This window comes from Sycon ciliatum, chromosome 11, assembly GCF_964019385.1.
Source record: "Sycon ciliatum chromosome 11, ocSycCili1.1, whole genome shotgun sequence".
Taxonomy (NCBI): Eukaryota; Metazoa; Porifera; class Calcarea; order Leucosolenida; family Sycettidae; genus Sycon; species Sycon ciliatum.
In genome coordinates, this window is record NC_088653.1 from 6,570,032 (window position 1) to 6,590,273 (window position 20,242).

The 20,242-nt window shown below is 49.7% G+C and overlaps 1 protein-coding gene across 1 annotated transcript in view; it reads right to left on the reverse strand.

Moving 5' to 3' along the window:
* LOC135827278 (uncharacterized) overlaps window positions 1-20,242 on the reverse strand; it is an 86,996-nt gene that overhangs the window by 1,838 nt on the left and 64,916 nt on the right. Inside the window, exons 7-12 of the mRNA XM_065339807.1 lie at window positions 12,856-13,062; window positions 10,102-11,202; window positions 9,468-9,645; window positions 9,080-9,140; window positions 3,145-3,221; window positions 1,291-1,617 (exon numbers count right to left, since the gene is read on the reverse strand). Of these exons, the coding sequence (XP_065195879.1) occupies window positions 1,295-1,617; window positions 3,145-3,221; window positions 9,080-9,140; window positions 9,468-9,645; window positions 10,102-11,202; window positions 12,856-13,062 (1,947 nt within the window). The 3' untranslated portion in view covers window positions 1,291-1,294. The remainder of the gene's footprint in view (window positions 1-1,290; window positions 1,618-3,144; window positions 3,222-9,079; window positions 9,141-9,467; window positions 9,646-10,101; window positions 11,203-12,855; window positions 13,063-20,242) is intronic.

Consider the following 20,242-nt stretch of genomic DNA (forward strand, 5'->3'; position numbering starts at 1 on the left):
AAGGATAGCGAACAAAATCTGAATGAGACAGATCAAGACTTGCGCCAGATAACTCTCTAATCCACACAACTGGCGAAGCCAGGTGAATCGACCACCAATGCACACCTGGTCTACACCACATGGAGGACATCTGCATAAAACGGTAAAGACAGTTACCTATGCACATCCTAAACTTGCTGGGGTAACCAGTGTAGACAGCACCCTGCTTTGATAGAAGCAGACACTTAAATTCACTGGTACCTTGAAGTGAAAATGGAGTTACTTTACCAACCAGCCTCGGCTACTGAGTACTAGCAACCCAGAGCCAACAGACATACCAACAACCTCAGTCATGAAAGATATTATAGTAAGGACACACTGGCTTGTGGAGCCGAAACTAGTCCAACTTCCAAATGCTTACACACACACACACATACACACACACATACACACACACCACACACGCACGCACACACGCACTCACTCATGCACGCACACATGCACACACATGCACTAAACACACTTCAGTGCATACTTGGTCCATCTAGTAAAAATTGGCGCATATCTTCGCATTTTGATAATAAGTTGATTTTTCGGTGTTCTGCCTGTGTTACACGGCATGGAAGCACCGATTCACCGTTCTAACACAACCATTGTGCATTGCTTCCGACGACATGGCAGCACAAATCATCACAGAAGTTGCGATCGGTTCGTTTGAGTCTTTTCACTGGAGCTGGCGCCAACGAACACTTCCGTCAGCGCAAGAAAACGCTGCAACCTCTGTTCCAGTCCATAAAATAAGTCGGGATGTTCGCATTTCAGAGCGAAGGAGAACACACTTTCTGCTTACTTCCAGCTGTCTGGTGGCGAGAATGGTTGACCGCAGGGAGTGATAGAAAAGCTGGAAAAGTGCTTCGCGAGCTTGAATTTCAATGCTCGCACATTACAGCGCCCAGTGAAGAGTTATCAGCAGCAAATCGCTGACGAAGAAACTACAGCTCATGTAGACATCTCCAGAACATGATACCAATCTGGCAGACACACTTTGAAGCTCACAGAGGACCGGGCAAAGGAGCTAATCAAAATATACACCAAGTCCTGAGGGAAACACTCGTGCAAAGGACTTTCAGGAAACCAGCCGAAAAGACTGGTGCAATGCGCTGTGACTTAGGAAGTGAGGTGCAGTAGATCTACACATAGGTGTTACATCAATCAAGAGGAAGCTATCACTGCGGCCAAACAATTTTCAAGCAGTTGTCATGGCAACCGGCAGTGGTGATATAATCATATAGGAGTGTGCTGATCACTGACCTGATTAGACTCGATCACTCTCCGTCAGCAAACTGTTCATCTGCTCAAGCCGTGTTGTGTACAGTTGTCCATAACCCTTGACGATGTTGCACAGCTTGATGTAGCCATCACGTTCCTGTGCCATGATGATATCCAGCAGCTCACAGTTGTGGGCTTCCTTACCACGGTACTGCTCAGTGATCATAAGCTTGTTGATCTGAGCAAGATCCGTAAAGAAGCCGTGCTTCTGCGCTTTGCCACGTAGGCCAGCAGCACCTAGTGATTGCAGCCAGATGTGGATATCAGCAATGAAGATGGCGTGCTTGAATGGGTTCTTCAAGAACGTCTCTGAAAAGCAGAAAAGAACGTGATCATATATTGCTGAGGCCAATGTACAATCTGATCCGGTACTGTTTCTGCCAAAGCAGCAAAGGCAGTATAAATGTTCTGCAGACAAAGTGCCTGTTACGTCAAATGATCAAATACCCTTAGAAACTATTCCAGCCCGTCAATTTTATTAAATAAACAACGAGGAGATAAAAGCTTTCCCTGATAAATCTTTCATGAAAATTGATTAGGAAATTTTGCTTTTAGATTCATCATATTCTTCTCTTTTTGTTTCGTATCCTCTGCCTCACTCATACTATTCTTTACTTGTTTTATCGGTTGAACGCGTCCTTATCGACATCAAGCTTTTAAGTTGTGCATTTGCCTCATAATGCATGCTGCCAGAACACTCTGGTTGACTTTGCTATGAATGAAGGCACAGTTTTCACATCTGACAATAACGAGATTGTTTCAATACTTCTACACCTAGATACCTGACAGTAACGAGATTGTTTCAATACTTCTACACCAAGGTACCTGACAATAACGAGATTGTTTCAATACTTCTACACCTTGGTAGATCTACCTGCCGTGGAATTTGCCTTCACGGTGCTTGCAGTACTTTTCTCACGGTGCGTGCAGTATTTTTCTTCTCTCCAGCACATTTCAGGACAGGATGATACAGATTTTGCTCTCGCTCGTTTTGCTCTCGCTTTCATTTTTAAAACTCACACTTGTGAATTTCACTGCTGTTGTTCTTCGTGTTATTTCTCTAACTTAGATTTTCTATGATAGCTCCATTTTGTTTCAGTGTCCTTTAGTACAACAACGATTCGTGATGAGTGGTGCACGAAAACTTGTTCGAATCCTTGTTTTCTCTACACAATTTCTGCATATTATTTTCATCGCTTTATTGTACATTGTCTCCACCGTTTCACATTGTATGAATAAAGTGTACACAAAATGTTGATTCAGCTTGTCTTATTGATTGCGGTTATCAAATTATTGTCTCCTTGCCGTTTGTTAAAGTATACTTATACCTCTCCATATTCACCCTATCATCCCTACAGCCCAACAAACGAGTCACGTTTGTCATACATGTACATGTACGCAGAACTAACGTAAGTCGTTGTTACTTCACTACACACTGGCATGTTCTTGCATGAATCGGAGATTCATGTGTTCCTGACAGAGTCTTGTTCAACTTTTTGTTAGAATCGATCGTGTAGACATACAGCACCGAGTACTGCTCTCTTTACAGTAAGTATGGAAAAGTGGTGAATAAGTGGTGAATATCTAGCAATATCCACCACTTCTGTTGATGGTCAATTGCATGTGGGTGAATATGGGATGAAGTATAAGTCAGTGTATATAGAGCAAGAAGGTAGAGCAAGAAGGTATGTATTTTTGTGTGTTTTCGTGTATGTATATAGCATACAGACAGACTAAGACAACAATGGTAACAGCACACAAATTGAAGGGCAGTTGAGTGCAGATAGATAAGAACAGTATAAAGAGAGCAGTCTTATGTTAAAAGGAATAACGCACCTGTTTCTTCAGAGAGCTCCGCTTCATCCTCCTGATACAGGTTTGCAATGCGTTCGTCCGTTGACCACATGGCATGGCTGAAGATACACACGCACACCACACACACACACACACACACACACACACACACACACACACACACACACACACACACACACACACACACACACACACACACACACACACACACACACACACACACACACACACATACACACACACACAAACACACAAACACACACACACACATTCAAAATGAACAAACATGGAACATACTAACTATTTGATGACATACATCGATACTTGCGCACACATGTAGATGCCCATATTGCTGGCCGCACTCCTGAGCGCATTCCTGCTCACACTCTTGCCAACGCCCAAACTCCTGCCCACACTCATGTCCGCACACTTTGCCCACACTCCCCTGCCCACACTCCCCCCCCCCCCCCCCGCCCACACTTCTATGCCCACACTCCCCTGCCCACACTTCTCTACCCAATCTTCTCTACCCACACTCCCCTGCTCACACTCCCCTGCCCACACTTCTCTGCCCACACTCCCCTGCCCAAACTTCTCTGCCCACACTCCCTGCCCACACTCCCCTGCCCACACTTCTCTGCCCACCTTTCTCTACCATGGCTCCGGGTTCACGGATGTGTGTTTACTGGCTGACATTATGCCATCCTTGGTTAGTGCACCCACACAGTCACTGGCCACAGTGTGAGCGGACCTAGCTTCCCCAGTTGACCCCCTTTCAGAAGAACAGTGTACACTCTGCCCACACTCCCCTGCCCACAATCCCATGCCCACACTCCCCTGCCCACACTTCCCTGCCCACACTTCCCTGCCCACACTCCCCTGCCCACACTCCCCTGCCCACACTTCCCTGCCCATACTTCTCTGCCCATACTTCTCTGCGCGCATTCCTGATCACACTCCTGCCCACACTCTCCTGCCCACCCTTCTCTGCCCACACTCCCTGCCCTCTTTTCTCTGCCCACACTTCTCTGCCCACACTCCCTGCCCACACTCCCCTGCCCACACGTCTCTGCGCGCATTCCTGACCACACTCCTACCCACACTCCTGACCACCCTCCTGCCAGCCTTTATGAACATGCTCATACTCCTCCCCTCACTTCTCTGCTCGCATTCTTGACCACACTCCTGCCAGCCTTTCTGAACACGCTCATACTCCTCCCCTCACTTCTCTGCTCGCATTCTTGATCACACTCCTGCCAGCCTTTCTGAACACGCTCATACTCCTCCCCTCACTTCTCTGCTCGCATTCTTGATCACACTCCTGCCCACACGCCTGCCAGCACTCCTTCCCACAAGCGCGCGAAGGACTAATGGGACTGTCACTTAATTTTTGCCGACTACCCGCCAAAAAAATCTTTTCGTTTCACGTGTCAGACACGTCCGCGTGCGCCTACGATCACGACTAGCGACTACGTAGTCGACTCGCTACCTTTCACGTCAAGCAATCTGTTCTGTTCGTAGGCGCACACTGACGTGTCTGACACGTGAAACGAAAAGATTTTTTGCGGGTAGTCGGCAAAAATTAAGTGACGGTCCCTTTAGTCCTTCGCAGCGCCACTCCCTCCCACGCTGCTCAGTCCTGCCCCCATTCCTCACTACTGCCTACACTACTGCCTACACTACTGCCTGCACTACTGCCTACACTACTGCCTACACTACTGCCTACACTACTGCCTACACTACTGCCTACACTACTGCCTACACTACTGCCTACACTACTGCCTACACTACTGCCTACACTACTGCCTGCACTACTGCCTACACTACTGCCTACACTACTGCCTACACTACTGCCTACACTACTGCCTACACTACTGCCTACACTACTGCCTACACTACTGCCTGCACTACTGCCTACACTACTGCCTACACTACTGCCTACACTACTGCCTACACTACTGCCTACACTACTGCCTACACTACTGCCTACACTACTGCCTACACTACTGCCTACACTACTTCCTACACTACTGCCTACACTACTGCCTGCACTACTGCCTACACTACTGCCTACACTACTGCCGACACTACTGCCTACACTACTGCCTGCAATTCTGCCTACACTACTGCCCACACTACTGCCTGCACTACTGCCTACACTACTGCCTACACTACTGCCTACACTACTGCCTACACTACTGCCTGCACTACTGCCTACACTACTGCCTACACTACTGCCTACACTTCTGCCTGCACTACTGCCTGCACCACTGCCTACATTTCTGCACGCAGTTCTCTTTACACATTTTACCCAGGCGCGTAGCACCGCCGTTGGCGGTGGTCCGGCCAGGGGGGTTTCTTGGGGGGGGGGGGGGGGATCTCACCTCCGAAAATATTTTGAAATTAGGGTGCAAAATCCTGCATTCTGGGCACTTTTGGCATTGTTTTTCTATTTCCAAGAAAACAACTATGGACAGCATTCAAAGCCTGTTATCTCATCCACCATTGAATAGGTGTACAAAAACTCTCAGCAAAACTAGCGAGGAAAAGAAATGCAGGCAAGAAATAATTAAATGTGACAGATGGCGTACAATATGCATTGAAACAATAAGTATAATATTTATTACTGTGCATGGTTCCGCTGCTGTGTTCGAAAGCCAAAGCCGCGAAAAAAAGACAAGAAGAGCAATCACAGGCAAACTGCTAGCTGGGTTACTTAGCTGCAAGATCAGCATCCGTGAATGTGCCAAATATTGCGCGGCGGTGATCACTGCTGGTGACATCAACGAAGGCATGGCCCAACTACACCACAGACAGTGCATCTGTCCTGTTCCTGTGCGTCTGGAGGAGCATGACTGAATTAAACCGACTCTGGCCCATTGTGGAGCGGACATAGGTCTTGATTCTCCGCATTGCTGAGAAGGATCTCTCGCTGATGGCGTTGGTAGCTGGGCTTACCAGAATCAAGCGCACCAGCTTCACAACTTCAGACAGAAGCTGCCTCTGAAAGGTGGAGTAGCCCGCAAGAACTTCAGCACAGACCTAAACGTGACATCGTCATCAGAGGTCAGCTGCGTCTGAAGGAGGGAAAACTGGGTCAGAAGGAGGTTGGAGTCGAGATCCTCGCCGTACAACTCTGTCACTGCCTTGAACTCGTCTGTAGCGTCAACCCCTTTGGCACTCTTCAAGAGAAGGTTCTCCATCTGCGTGTATATAGCGAAGCCCTTCTGATTAAACCGGGTCTGGATGGAGGACTTGGCACTGTCAAGCACTTCATAATACAGCTGCCGATAGCGGCCTTCCGGGGAGCTGGGGTGGTATGCTGGTTCATCTCCACCTTCATACCTCTGTGGACGTTTGCGTTTGCGAGGGAACTGCGGTTCAGAGACATCAAACTGGTGACTTTTGCCACAGTAGCCTCCCAGAACATCGAGAATGAATTCTCTGTGCACATCTTTGTGATTGTGTTCACCGTCAAACGTGCTATTTTCTGGGCTTCGGCAGCAGACATTGTTGAACTGTGGAGGGAAACAGAGAGGTTGTCACCATGTGCCAGGACAAGACGGGCCAAACTGATTCCAAAGAAGAAGTTGAAAGTCTCCATTTGAGCCTTCACTCCGATTACGCGAGCACGCAGGTCGGGGTGCACACTCCCAGCCAGAACTTCATCCCACAGTTCTTGCAAGACCAGCTAGTTATCCAGGATGCTTTGCAGACTCTTGCCTCGCACTGTCCAGCGGGTCGGGCACAGCACACGGAATCCTGGTGTGTTGGGCGAGATCAAAAGAGCCCTTGGCTCTTCATCTCCCAACTGCTTCGCGACACCAGATCTGTGGCCAGCCATATTTGAGGCACCGTCGCAGCATTGGCCTCGGCAACGGTTGAGTGGGAGGTTGAGTCGCAGCATGCAGTCCCGGATAGCCGCAACGATCGTATCTGCAGATATGTTGTCAATCTGGCACAAACCAACAAAATCTTAATGAGCTTCCAACTCCTGGTCAACCCTACGGAAGCACAACACCAGCTGTTCCTTGTTAGATACGTCTGCGCACTCATCGGCCATTACGCTGAACACCTCAGCAGTATGGATGGACTTGGCCACATTCCGGAGTATGCTATGCGACATTAGCTGAAGGATTTCGTTCTGGATTTCGGGGGAGCAGTACTTATCCACTCGTCGCTCCAGCCAGGCACGCAAATCGGGAGTATGTAGCTTCTGTAGTTGCAGCAGTTGCATAAAGTTCGACTCTGCGTCGCCGTGGCCACGCAAGGGAAGACCTTGGCGACCCAAAAACGTCATGTTCTCTAGGATTCTCACGAACATTCGCCGATTCAGGGCTTTCTCCTTGGCATGGGCTTGACTTAGCGCCTCACCAACGTCCGGGACAGTCTGCGGTAGCACAAGCATCACCTGGACAGCGTCGATATGACACAGCGACTTTTCGTGCCGGCGGAACCCCTCCGTGGCATCTTTCCAATTCTTGAAGGCCTTAGAAATGAAGGCCGAGCCCTTCGATGGCGCTTTCAGCTTCCCTTGCTGATCAGCAAAGGAACACAAATGGCAGGTCACAGAATTCGTCAACTCGTCGTAGTGCAACCAGTTGAATTTATCGAACCAAGCTGGTTGAAACGGACGCTCAACGATCAATGTTCGCCCGAAACTTCGCTTTGGAAAAGCAATGTTCCAAGGCTGATGAGCCTCCATGGTGTCCACACAAGCAGCAACCAGAGAGGAAAAAGACACATAACTACGAAAATTCTTTGGAAAAAGTGGAACACAAAAAGCAGCGGATCAGCGAAGGCGTGAAAGCGAAAAGCGTCCGTGGATGTGCACCACACAGTATACATGGTCGTAGGCCATACCGGTAGCCATATATGCACGTACACTCGCATGTGTTACGCGTAGGGCTCCCTGGTGCAAGCCAGGAAGTCGTACGACCCCTACGACTCCCTGGTGTAGGCCATGCAGCCTTGCAGGGCCTTCAAAAAAACGTGGTCGGGCGAAAAAGTGGTCATGTCATTAAGCAAGCAGTGTAGGGAAATTATTGCCACTGCCTACTGACCAGTACTTTGGCGGAGTGGTTGTGGGCTTGCCTGCGAATCCCAAGGGTCTGAGTTCAAGACCAGTGCTGACACCATGAGCGTGTACTGTGTTAACAAATGCTGTGATGCAAGCGTGAACCACTTTACATGCAGTTAACTGCTCTGACAACCACTGTCAACTGTGTACTCACTACACTGTATTCGTAGTGAGGGTAACATAGATGCAGCTAACGAGGTTTGCACCTTGTCAGGCATTGCTTGTGATACTAAGTTACCCTCGCTGTCACGTGCTACATCTGCCACCCTGGTATCTCAGGCATGGTGGTGGCCTTGTACAAGCAAAACTTCCTAAACTGGTTGTGTTTCTCAACACAATTGCATAGGCGGTTTGGTTGCGTATCTGCGATCTCTACTTTCTTCTGCTTATGTACTTCAAATAGGGAAGGGTGTTTTAAATAGGATCTGGGAACTACACAGCTCAATAAGACATTTCTGGTTTCTAGGGATGACGACACCGCCACATGAAAATACCACATGAAAAGACTACATGAAAAGAGCACATGCAAAGGTGTCAGATGCCGCTTTTTTACGGATGGAGAGGAAAATTCAGATCCAACAATATAATTATGGGAAAGGTGAAAACCCACTTTCTGCATCAATGTTGCCCTGTTTTCCACACCTCGTGTTCCCAACTCACTGTGGTGTACAGCACAGTTGAAGCAATCCTCTTCAAGTCAGGACTTGATCATGATACATATACCTGTCATTGCACAATCATGGTCTGAGATCTCACTCACTGGGCCGGGCTGACTCATTATGTTGGAAATGGTGCAGTACATTTCACTGAACTTTACCTAGGACTGATTCAACGGTTCTATACTTCATTGTTGAGTAATGCATGCGTAGAACTTACAGTGGTGAAGTGGATAGGAAAATCCCACAGCTGCCATGACCAGTGTGATGCTCAGCATGGCCTGATACATTCAACAGGAAAGAACAGAAAACAGATTTTAAAACTATCCCTGTCTCTGTGCAGAAGTATTCGATTATAGGAATGGGTATCAAATCATCAAGGTTAGCATAACACACATACCTAACCAGTCATGTGTTCATTATCCACAGAGAAAATAGTTCATTTTTTCGTATAGAATCCCATGCAAACAGAAGTTCTCTTTGAGACCTGAGCAAGCCCATGGATCAAGTTGTGTAGCAAGATAGTGTGAAGTAGACATTTGCACACAAGTAAACTAACACTAGCATACAGGGAGCACACATGGTGTATTGAGCACATTCAACTTTACCAGCATCATCTTGCCGAGCAGCAGTGGACTGACTGGCTTGATCAGAGTGTGACTGGCTGCCAGAAGAAACGCTCTCCGCGGAGTCTGACTGAACAGTCGAGGAAATAGCTCCGGCAGAGACCGGCTGGATGGCTTGCACCCGACGCTTCCGGAATATGTCTGGGAAATCGGTGGCCAGCTGCAGTGAGGAGAGTAACAAATATACAAACAAGCAACAAACATGGCTTTGATATCAACATCAGCTAGTGTCAATATCATCCACACCACTGAGAGTCAAATCAATGAGAGGTACACGGCCGAGAATACATTGTGCATTGCGTAATGGTAGGTTACAGATGTTTTGTTGAGTAAAATGATAGAACAACTTGCATACATCAACAGAGACACATAGGCAGAGAGAGAGAGGGGGGGGAAGTAGAGAGAGACTGAGAGAGAGAGAGAGAGAGAGAGAGAGAGAGAGGCAGATAGATAGATAGATAGAGAGAGAGAGAGAGAGAGAGAGAGAGAGAGAGAGGAGAGAAAGAGAAAGAGAGAGAGAGAGAGAGAGAGAGAGAGAGAGAGAGAGAGAGAGAGAGAGAGAGGGAGAGAGAGAGACTGAGAGAGAGGGGCATACGCAACAGGCGATCAAACTCACCAGATCTTCATGCTGCCGTAGCACCTTGCAGATCTTTGCAAAGCGCTTGGCGTTCGGTGATTTCACTAGCAGCTGGTGGAGCTTTGTCAAGGTGTGATGGTAGTCGGTAACTGCCCAGCTGTGGACCAATGCGGCTGCAGCGCGTAGATGATTACTGTGCCCACGTGATGAAGATGATGATGTAAGGCCCAGGCAGGTGGCTAGTGCAGGCAGGTCGGACTCACCAAGGCTTTCTCGGACGGACTCAAAGGACTTTGCAGAGAGCAGTGAAGCATGGTTGACCGGCCATTCGAGAAGAAGCGGGGCATGATCATCGTAACTGTAGGTAGTTGAGAGAATATCCTGTGTCGCTACGGACGCTCGGACTTGCTCTGCATCGTACACAGCGAAATCAAACTTGTCGCTTGGCTCGCGAAGGTGCTGACGAATGGAAGCAGAGCTGAGGATGCTCGTGGAGTAATTAGTGCCCGGGCTATACTGTGCAGCAAGCCTATCAAACACCTTGCGCAACAGAGCCAGCAGACAATAGCCATCTAGCGTATCTTCAACGGGCGCATGGACAACAGCGACAGCTTGGCGCAGGCTGTCCGTGACGGAGATGCAACCACGGGCTGTAGAATGGACTGGAGTCACTACCACCAGATTCTTCCAGAGCTCAGCAGGAATGCCGTGAAGCTCGTGGAAATAGGCGTACAGCTCTGTCTGCAGCCTGATAACTAGAGCAGTGGAGAAGCAGTGCTGAGTCGTGAAAGAGACTCCTGCGCACGCCGACCGAGGTGATGAATCTTTCTTGGCCAGTGGGCCGAGGCAGTTGTCAGCGGTCGGAAGACGGCTGGGTGCCAGGATCCTTTCTTTCTCCTGCAGCAACACACCTAGTTGTATTACCATCTCCAACAGCAGAGGGCCTTGGCCTTCTGCTCCCTCGCAGCTGTTAAGCTTGTCAAGGACTTCCTGGACCTTTGCAACACCATCTTTGAAGTGGAGCATAACTTCATCGTCAAGCCCAGGTGGTGCAAATATCAGACCAATGACCTTGGAGAGCAACCAGTTGGGTTGGTTAACAATGATGTCGTCCAGCTCAGGTGATGAGAAAGAAACAATCTAGAAACAAAAACACGATATGCAAACCCATACACACAGCAACACACATAATTGTAAGCCGACGCACGATATATGCCAAAACATGGATACACACACATTCCACACGCATGCGCAGACAGGATATTAAAAAGGCCAAATACCTCCAAAATAATACAAAACAAAGCAAGTCACCCAGGAAATCCTCGACGCGTCATGACAGCACACTTCGCCTGACCCCACATTGAGTGGCAATGAGAAACTGTTAAATGAACCATCCTAAGTTTTAAAGAAATGAATGTAAGGGAAACGGGTACAGATGCCCTGGCTTGAGTTGCGCGGAAATCAGTGCCGTATCCTCTTATGGACACAGATACAACCCTCTGGTGCCAGCCAAAGCAGGACTATGCAGCACACCTTTATAGAAACTCACTGTTGAAGATCAATCCATCAAAGGTGTAAAGCACAATGCACCCGTTGTCAATGATTTCTTTATCAGCCTAAAGCCAGCAATCTGTAGGTGATGTCCCCTGCTGTCAAGCCCCAGCTAGCCATACTGTGCACAGCAACACACTAAACCTGTCCCACAATTTTCACTTCACCTTGAAGTTTCCAGCAGCCTTACACTTACTAGTATCGGCAAGAGTACATAACCCCCCAGAGTGTGCAACGCCTGATCCAGCTCTGCATAGGGTCTTGGTCGAGCGGAATCGGATCTTTGCGTCATAATACCGTACACATCTGACGGGAACCCGGGGAGTCGCGGGTACTCTCGTATCAAAAACAATGGTGCCCTGCCTCGAGACCGGCCTTGTGCTGCTGTGGAGTGTACGAATGACATCAGAAGATCCAATTCCGCTCGACCAAGACCCTATGCAGAGCTGGATCGGCAATGCACACTCTGGGGGTTATGTACTCTTGGTATCGGTGAAAAACTGGTCTAGCACTGAATGATAGATAATAAACTACAGCTAATGGCAGGATGGGCATCGTAATGTTCTAGATATGGGCTGTAAAAGAAGTAGGAACAAATCAAACCGGTTACATCTTTCCCTAAAACCAACGAATAAGAAGGGTCGTAGGAAAAGTTTTTTTTTTGTTGTCCCTGAGACGAGCATCATTCGTTGGAGTTGTGGAGGGGAGGGGGGGGGGCAAAAATCGCAAGTCGACCGACACTACAGTCAATTCCTCGGAAACTGTCTCGCTGGCTTTTGAAAGTTCGATCTGGGCCGAATTGAGGATCAAAAACCCACTTTAAATCTCAAGAATCTCATTCTGGGTTTGGGATTTGCTTCTCCACATATTTTGCCATGGCATACCGGTGCAAAATTTATAAACCTGGCTGAATGTCTACTATGTGAGGGGGACACCAAAAAGGTAGGGTGCCAGTTTCCAATAAATCGGGAAAAAATCACAAGTCGACCGATACTATACATATGTACATGAGTACATATACATGCATGCAATTTTCATCATCCAGCATAGCAAGCTGCGTTTGTTTCATAGGGAGTGGAGGGTGTGCGAGTAAGAAATGAGCGATGTTCATTTCAGGGACGATAAAACACTTTTGCAACGACCCCTTAGAGATGTACATGACGTAGATGACATACATCATAACATGAAATGCATCTACTGCAAGAAAATTGAAATTACTCAATCTGCAGAGTATGTACATACCAGACCATACGCATTGAGGATCTTGCGATATCGACGGATTTGTGCGGTGTTGATGCTGTCTTCATCGTCATCATACTCTACGTGGCTAGCAGCACAAAGCTGTCGAGAGAACTCCCGACTTGTTGAGAATGGCTCTTGGATGTTGTCATGCAGTTGTGCCAATATTTCCTCTGCCTGCCCGAGCACTTTGGGTTGCTTGCGAGATTTCTGAACATGCACATCAACAAAGTGGGTAAAGTACTCTCTGTTCACAAACATGATTAAATATTTTATCATTAATGATGTATGTATACGTCACTGAGAACGAACACAATCCACTAATGACGTACTTCCTCCGTAAGCAAAACTTCATTGCATATTTACAGTTCAGTCTAAAGCATTCTATGGCTACAAACACACTTTGAAACGTGGAAAACACAGCAGCATTTGAGAGATGTATATAATCATACACGGTCTGGAGGGCTTGATGGCTGAATCATGCCTGAGCTCCCAGCCCGAGGGCCGTAGGCCCGAGGGCTGGGAGCGAGGGCATGATTCAGCCAGCAAGCCCGACAGACCGTGTATGATTGGATTTCTTACTTGACCCATGCGCACGCACGGAACGTAGCCTACTCAAACATTGAAACAAGCCAAAGACTAGCACAGTTCCGTGAAAAGTCACTCTGCACTAGTCACAGCCGGAACACACGAAGTAACAAGAGTCAAGAAGACAAGCGACATTCCTTTCTACATGCACTTCCACTTCTTTCTTCAAAACCCGCACATTGTCCCGCACATTGTCACATTATTGGCTACATCTCGTTGCCACTTGACCACGGGCATGGTTGTCAATCATACCTAAAGTGACGTCAGTGTTGCCAAGGGCAGCGGGCATGATGGCTCAATCATGCCCGCGGCGGGAAAGGTGGTGATTAGACAATTCGTAGGATACGATCACGTGTCATGTAAGAATAGTTATTTACAGATGTCACACAGCTCGTTTCAAAGCAGTCCAGCTTCACTCTTTGTCTGAATCTCATGACGACTCACTCCATGATGATATCGAGTCTGCATCCTCGCTGAAGTTGCCAAAACACTAACTAAATATGGAGATCGCCAAGTTCTTTGCCCGAACTGTGAGCTTGACGACCTCCACAGTGGCGCTGTTAGTTGTTGTCTCTGCCACTCTCCAGAATGCTGTGATGGAAAGAGGCATACAGACACAGGCAAACGCTCCTCATCTTGGCAACGGGGTATTCATGCCAACACGTTTCCACAGCTTGCAGAAGCTTTTTTCTGGTTTCCTTCGTCACAAGTGACAAGTTTGCCTGCAGGCTGTGGAAGAATACCAAGTCGTCGAAGTTGAGATTGGGACTTTGAGTCGGCTGAATGGCAACCCGAATGTCAAACCCTTTTGCTTTCTCTGCGCTGCTAACACACGTGCATTGATTTTGGCTGTGTGCGGACGTGCAACATCGTGCTGGTACGGCATTCAGTGGCTGGCCGGCTTCTTCGAGCAACGCATCTTTTAAACAGTTTTTCATTTTCGCACTTCGGTGTCATCTGGGCCTGGCTGGGTTTGTGTTCTGGTGCCGATTTTCGAAAGAACTTCACCCTTTCCGGAGTTTCAAAAGCCTGTCAGAACAATAGCGGACACTGCGGCTACCCTATGTAGGGGATAGGGGATCATCATCATCATCATCATCATCATCATCATCATCATCATCAGCATCATGAGAAAAGCCTCTTTTACGGGCAAAGCAAATGTATATCATTACAATATGTAAAGTGAACAGGGGAAATCAACACAAAACCAACCGGAAAATGATGAAACACAAAAGCAGTCAAGGAAGTAAATCAATACAAAAACAAGCAATGAACACAGAGTAATAAAAGGGGAAAAAACCAAAATAGCATTATATTAAGTTGAGGCCAAAGGCAGCACCCTACTCCGCCTGGCGGCACTGGGCCAGAAATGAGTTCGGCTGTCGCCTCTTGCCGTACGAACCGCGGCAACCGCGGAAGCAGGTGACTGCCCATCGCAGCAAGCAGAAAGACAAACGGGTGCGTAGTATGCCCATTACTAGTGGGTACTTCAGTTCAGTATGGCGCTCAACAAACAGGGAGGCCAATGATTTCAGGAATTGAGTAGTTTCTGGGCCACTAAAGCCGTACGTCGAGAACACAAGTGGCGTGAAGGAGCCGCGCTCCACGTTAACCACACGGCTGGCGTATTGATTTTTCTTGTTTCGCTCGTGAGACTTCAGCTGACTCAGGGCTTGTGGTCGAGACAACACAGACGCTGCGGGATGAGTGATCCGCACATCAAAGTAAGCGTCCTGTTGCCACGACCAAAAGCCGCGAGCCCGCACATCCAGACGAGCTTCTGCGCATCGGTTGAGGGAACGACCACCAGGCAAATGCTCACTGCTGCAGGGCAATAGCCGGGGCTCCGTCTCTACGTCCACCACTCCAGCCTCCCTCAGTAGTCCAGCAACCAAGTCCCGCACCTCATTGTGACGGGCAATGGTATAGCCGCCAGTGGCACAGGTAAGTGCATGAGCGGGGCTGAGAGGCACACCACAAACACATGAATCGGGTAGCCCACTCAACCTTCGCCCATAGCGGATGCACAGGGCATCACGGAAGTCGGATTTCCTCAGGATGGTTCCATCTTGCCACCGCGGGGCAACAGTCAACCATGACGATACTCCCTTTTCGGACGCGATTTCAACAAGAAATTGTTGCTCCGAGCTCAAGTCCGCCTTAATGTCTTGTTGCCGGCTGCATAGGCTCCGCATTTTGCTTGTCCGAGTCGAGCGTGCCAGCTGGCGGGTGTCCCCAACAGCATCGCGGACGGGATCATGATTGGAGAGCCTCACTCGGTCGGCAACCTCCTGGGTTGTATCACCGGAGCCCTCTGACTGGGCAGTATCCGACAAATCGCTCCTTGCCATATCACCAGGCACGCTTGGAGGGTTCGCATATGTGCCAGTCAACAGTAGCTGAACAAGAGGCTTTGTGATGCTCAAGGATGCTGCGAGCTCTGCTGGTGCACTATCCTGCAACAGAGGGAGGGCCAAACCACCAAGACGCACTGGAAATGACATCAGCTCTCTCTCAGGGCTACCAGGACGAACGCCATCCCCCAGAAGGGCAGGTATCAGGCAATCATTGATCCTCTCATCAAGCTCGGCCAGTATCTCAGCCGAACAAGGTGAGCAACGCAAGTGGTATGTCCATGTGGATGACAGACCCTTCGTAAAAACGGTGTATGCGGCCTGAGGCTGAGTGACAGCCATCCCCGTCAGGGAATCCAGAACCTGCTTCCATTTATCCACCTTCTTGGCCATGAAGGCAGAGCAGAACTCCTCACTGCCAATCGCTCCGCCGAGGTGACGGTTGCCGCTGGTCTTGATGGTAACTCCAGTGGCGGAGAAGAGGCGCTGGGCCTCTTCCTCATGCTCCGGCTTGACCAGCAACATTGATTTCTGTGGGTTTGGAAAGTATCCATAGTCAGGGCCCAGTTGGCTTATGTCTCCCCAGTATGTGGACAATGAAGAAACGCGGCCACCTGCAGAATCGTCGTCCGCGTACCAAACCTGAGCCACAGATGGATTGGATTCCTGGAGGCGCCGAATCATCGGGACTGTAGCGATACCATACAGAGCCATGGCCAGCGGATCGCCCTGGCAAGTACCCTCCAGTGACTCAATCTCCCCGCCGCCGGAGACGAAGAGACGAATTGAAGAACTGTACGTGTTCTGGAACACCTTTGCCATAGCGGGGCATACATAGGGCACGTTATGGAGGGCCGCGTTTCTATTCAATGAATTGAACGCATTCGTAGCATCTACAAACAAGATGCCTTCCGTGTCCTCTCGTGCGAACAACTCCTGCATTGCATGAACCCCTGCCTCACAGGCAGACGGCACCCCAATGCACAATTGCATGGGAGCAGTAGCACGCAGTACATCGGACTCAAGCACCCGCATAACGGCACGACACACAAGCCGGCGGAACACTTCACCCACCGCAATCGGCCGCACACCTGGGTGTTTGTCCAATGGAATAAGTCTAGCGGCGGTAAATGCGGATAGGTGTTCCGGATCCAAGTCCTCCGAGCACAGGCATTGGGCAAAGCTGGCAAGAGCAGTACAGAGACCATCTGACGATTTGCGATAACAGGTTAGCATCCGGCACCACGCGTCAGAGTCCAGACCAGATGGGCCCGAGGACCCCTTCATCTGTCGGCCCAGACGTCGGATGAGCTCCGGTGTGATTTTCTGGAACACTATACTGTTGATTGGCTCCGGGTCGCCGGCGAGAAGTATCGAAACCGGGGGCTCGGCAGCAGGTGGATGTTTTTGCAACAGTGCCTCCTTCACGGTAGTTCCAGTTTCTTCGTCCACTACATCTGTCATACCCAGCACATCATTGGAAGAATCACTGGACAGGTAGCGAATGGCAGACTTAATTTTTCCCGAAAATACCAGGTTGCTGAATGTGATATCACTCTTCTCTCCTCCACCAGACGAGGTAGAGTACCGGGGCTTGAGACGATCCTGAAGGGACTCTCCTTCAGTAGTCAGATCATCTATTCGGCCAGATTTCCATAGAGTGAGTCGACGCCGTAAATGGTCGCTATAGTTTGACATCATCTTAGAATCATGCGGACGCTGGAGAAGCAGGTGGCAGGCAACACCGACGGCCTTCCATGCAACTGGTCGTAATGAGGAGCCATTGGTGAAACCCTTGATGAGCCCAGTGAGCACGTCAACAAAATCACCACCAGCCGAGCCCAATGGAACGTTGAATAAGTTTCTCCGCCAGGTCACCACCTTCTCATACGCTTGGGATATGTCGTTGTTGAGGGAGGTGTTCGAAGATAGGGAATCATCACTGCTCATAGTATTAACTCTGGCACCCGCAGGAGAGACCTGTGATGTAGAAGTCTGCCGAGCGACCGCGGCAGCCGGAGAAGCAGCAGCAGCAGGCTGGGCCGAGCCCTGCCCCACAGCAGCAGCTCCTGGCAACAGGGAGGGCGCAGGATCCACCCCGCTCCGCCCACCAATGCGATGAGCCGGCCGACCAACCGCGCCTCCGAAATCGCCGGCCGGTAATGACGAGGTGCCGGCATCACCGCTGTCTGCCGCTTGTCCAGAGGACTCAGGACCCGAAGCATCTAGGGTAGCCAGGAGCTCCACCTGAGAACCTGTGGGATGAATGTTGGATGTTGACGCTCCAGCCCGTGAGGTGCCAAGGCCATCACCTTGAATCTGAGAGGATGGATCAGTTATTACATCACTTGCAGGGGAAGAACCAGCGCGTGCATGATCTGCGCATACCAAGTTCCTCGGAAGTGTCGAATTTATATGCAGTGAATCACTGTCACTGTCGCTAGCTTGCGATCATCAGCATCATCATCATCATCATCATCATCATCATCATCATCATCATCATGTGACCAAGCCGCTTTTACGGGCAACAATATTATGAATATAAAACGCAAGGTATTGTAAGAGCAATTTTCTGAAAATAATGTTAAAACACGAAATATTAAAATGCATTATCACACCGTAGCCACTTTTATGGGCAAATTCCAATACAAGGCAATAAGAAAACGAGGATGAAGTTAACCTTTTAACCCAAAGAAAAGACAAAAGATGTCAACAATAGAACTACAAATATAAAAAACAAACATCAGGTCATAAAAACTACTTTAAAACATAACCAAATGACAGCAAAGCGTGGAGAATGAGATTGACTTACAAAACAAAAGTAGTCCTACTATGCTTACAAAACAGAATCTACCTACACCACTGAGGAAGAAACATTAAATGATTGCAGTCTCACAAACACCGGCCTCTATCTAACGACCCATCAAACAATAACTCCTGAAATTCTTGACTGACTTTTTCTGGTAGGAGCTACGGCAGCCACGAAAACAGGTCACTGCCCAACGGAGCAAAGTGAATGAGAGCAGGCACCGCAATCGACCCATAACCAGCGAGTAGGCCAAGTCACTGTGTTTATCGACATACTGGGCTGCAAGACACTTGAGAAAGCGGTCTGCCTCCCGGCCACACATGCCATTCGTGGCGAAGACCAACGGGGTGAACGTGCCTCGGTCTATATTCACAACACGCGCTCCGTATTCCCGCTTTTTCATGCCTTCATGCTTTTGGAGATGGCGCTGGACTTCTGGACGCGACAGCAGGTTTGGCTTTGGGTGAGTCACCCGAACATCAAAAAAAGCCTCCTGCTGCGTGGACCAGAAACCCCGCGCCCTCACATCGAGGCGAGCTTCGGATTTCCTGTTGGCTGTACGATGGGGAAGATCCTCCCCATCAAATGGCGCTAGCACCGGCTCCACCTCCACGTCAGGCAATACCTCCGACAGTACACCCGCCAGCAAATCGCGAACATCATTATGGCGTGCGATGGTGTAGCCGCCAGTAGGACAAGCCATTGCATGCTCAGTGGTTAGAGTTGCTCCACAAACACAAGTCTCAGGGAGGCCATCCAGCTCCAAACCATATCGGAAGCAGAGAGCATCCCGGAAATCAGATTTATTGAGTATGGTTACTGGCTGATTGTATGACGGTTGGGCGGTCAGCCAGCTGGAGGTGCCTTTCTCACCCGCTGTTTCTAACAGTAGCCGCTGGCACGGAGACAGTCCAGGGCCAATCTCTGCCTGCACACCACGCGAAATCTGGTCCCGCTGTGCTCTCACCTGGCGCAGCCCAGCACGCACCGCAGCAACAGCCTCAGCGACACCACACGGACCACTAGGATTAGTCTCGCCAGGCTCTTCGACGCCTAATCCCACGGCAACAGGCTCAGCACGCAGCGCAGAGAACGATACGGCATCAGGTAGTTGGTCAAGATCAGGCGGAGGCGGACCCGCAGGTGGAGGCGACAACGCGCCAGCATAATCAGGCGGAGGCGGTCGCACATGTGGCTGGTCTAGACCAGGCGGAGGCAGCGACGCACGAGTACAGTCAGGCAGAGGCGATTCCGCAGGCGGAGGCAGTGACACGGCAGCACGGTCAGGCGAAGGCAGTCGCACCGGTGGTTGGTCTAAGCCAGGTAGGGGCCGTCCCACAGGTGGAGGCAGCGACGCACCAGCACAGTCAGGTGGAGGCGGCCGCGGAGGCCGAGGCAGCGACGCATCAGCACAGGCAGGCAAAGGCGACCCAGCAGGCAGAGGCGGTGACATATTAGCACAATGATGCGGGGGTGGTCCCATAGGTGGTTGGTTAATATCACGCAGAGGCGGTCCCGCAGGCGGAGGCAGTGACGCACCAGCACAGTCAGGCGAAGGCGATGATAGCGCAAGCTGAACCAGAGGATCAGTGGCACTGACAGAGGCCTGATGTTCCCCAGCCGCCGTCTTCGACAATAT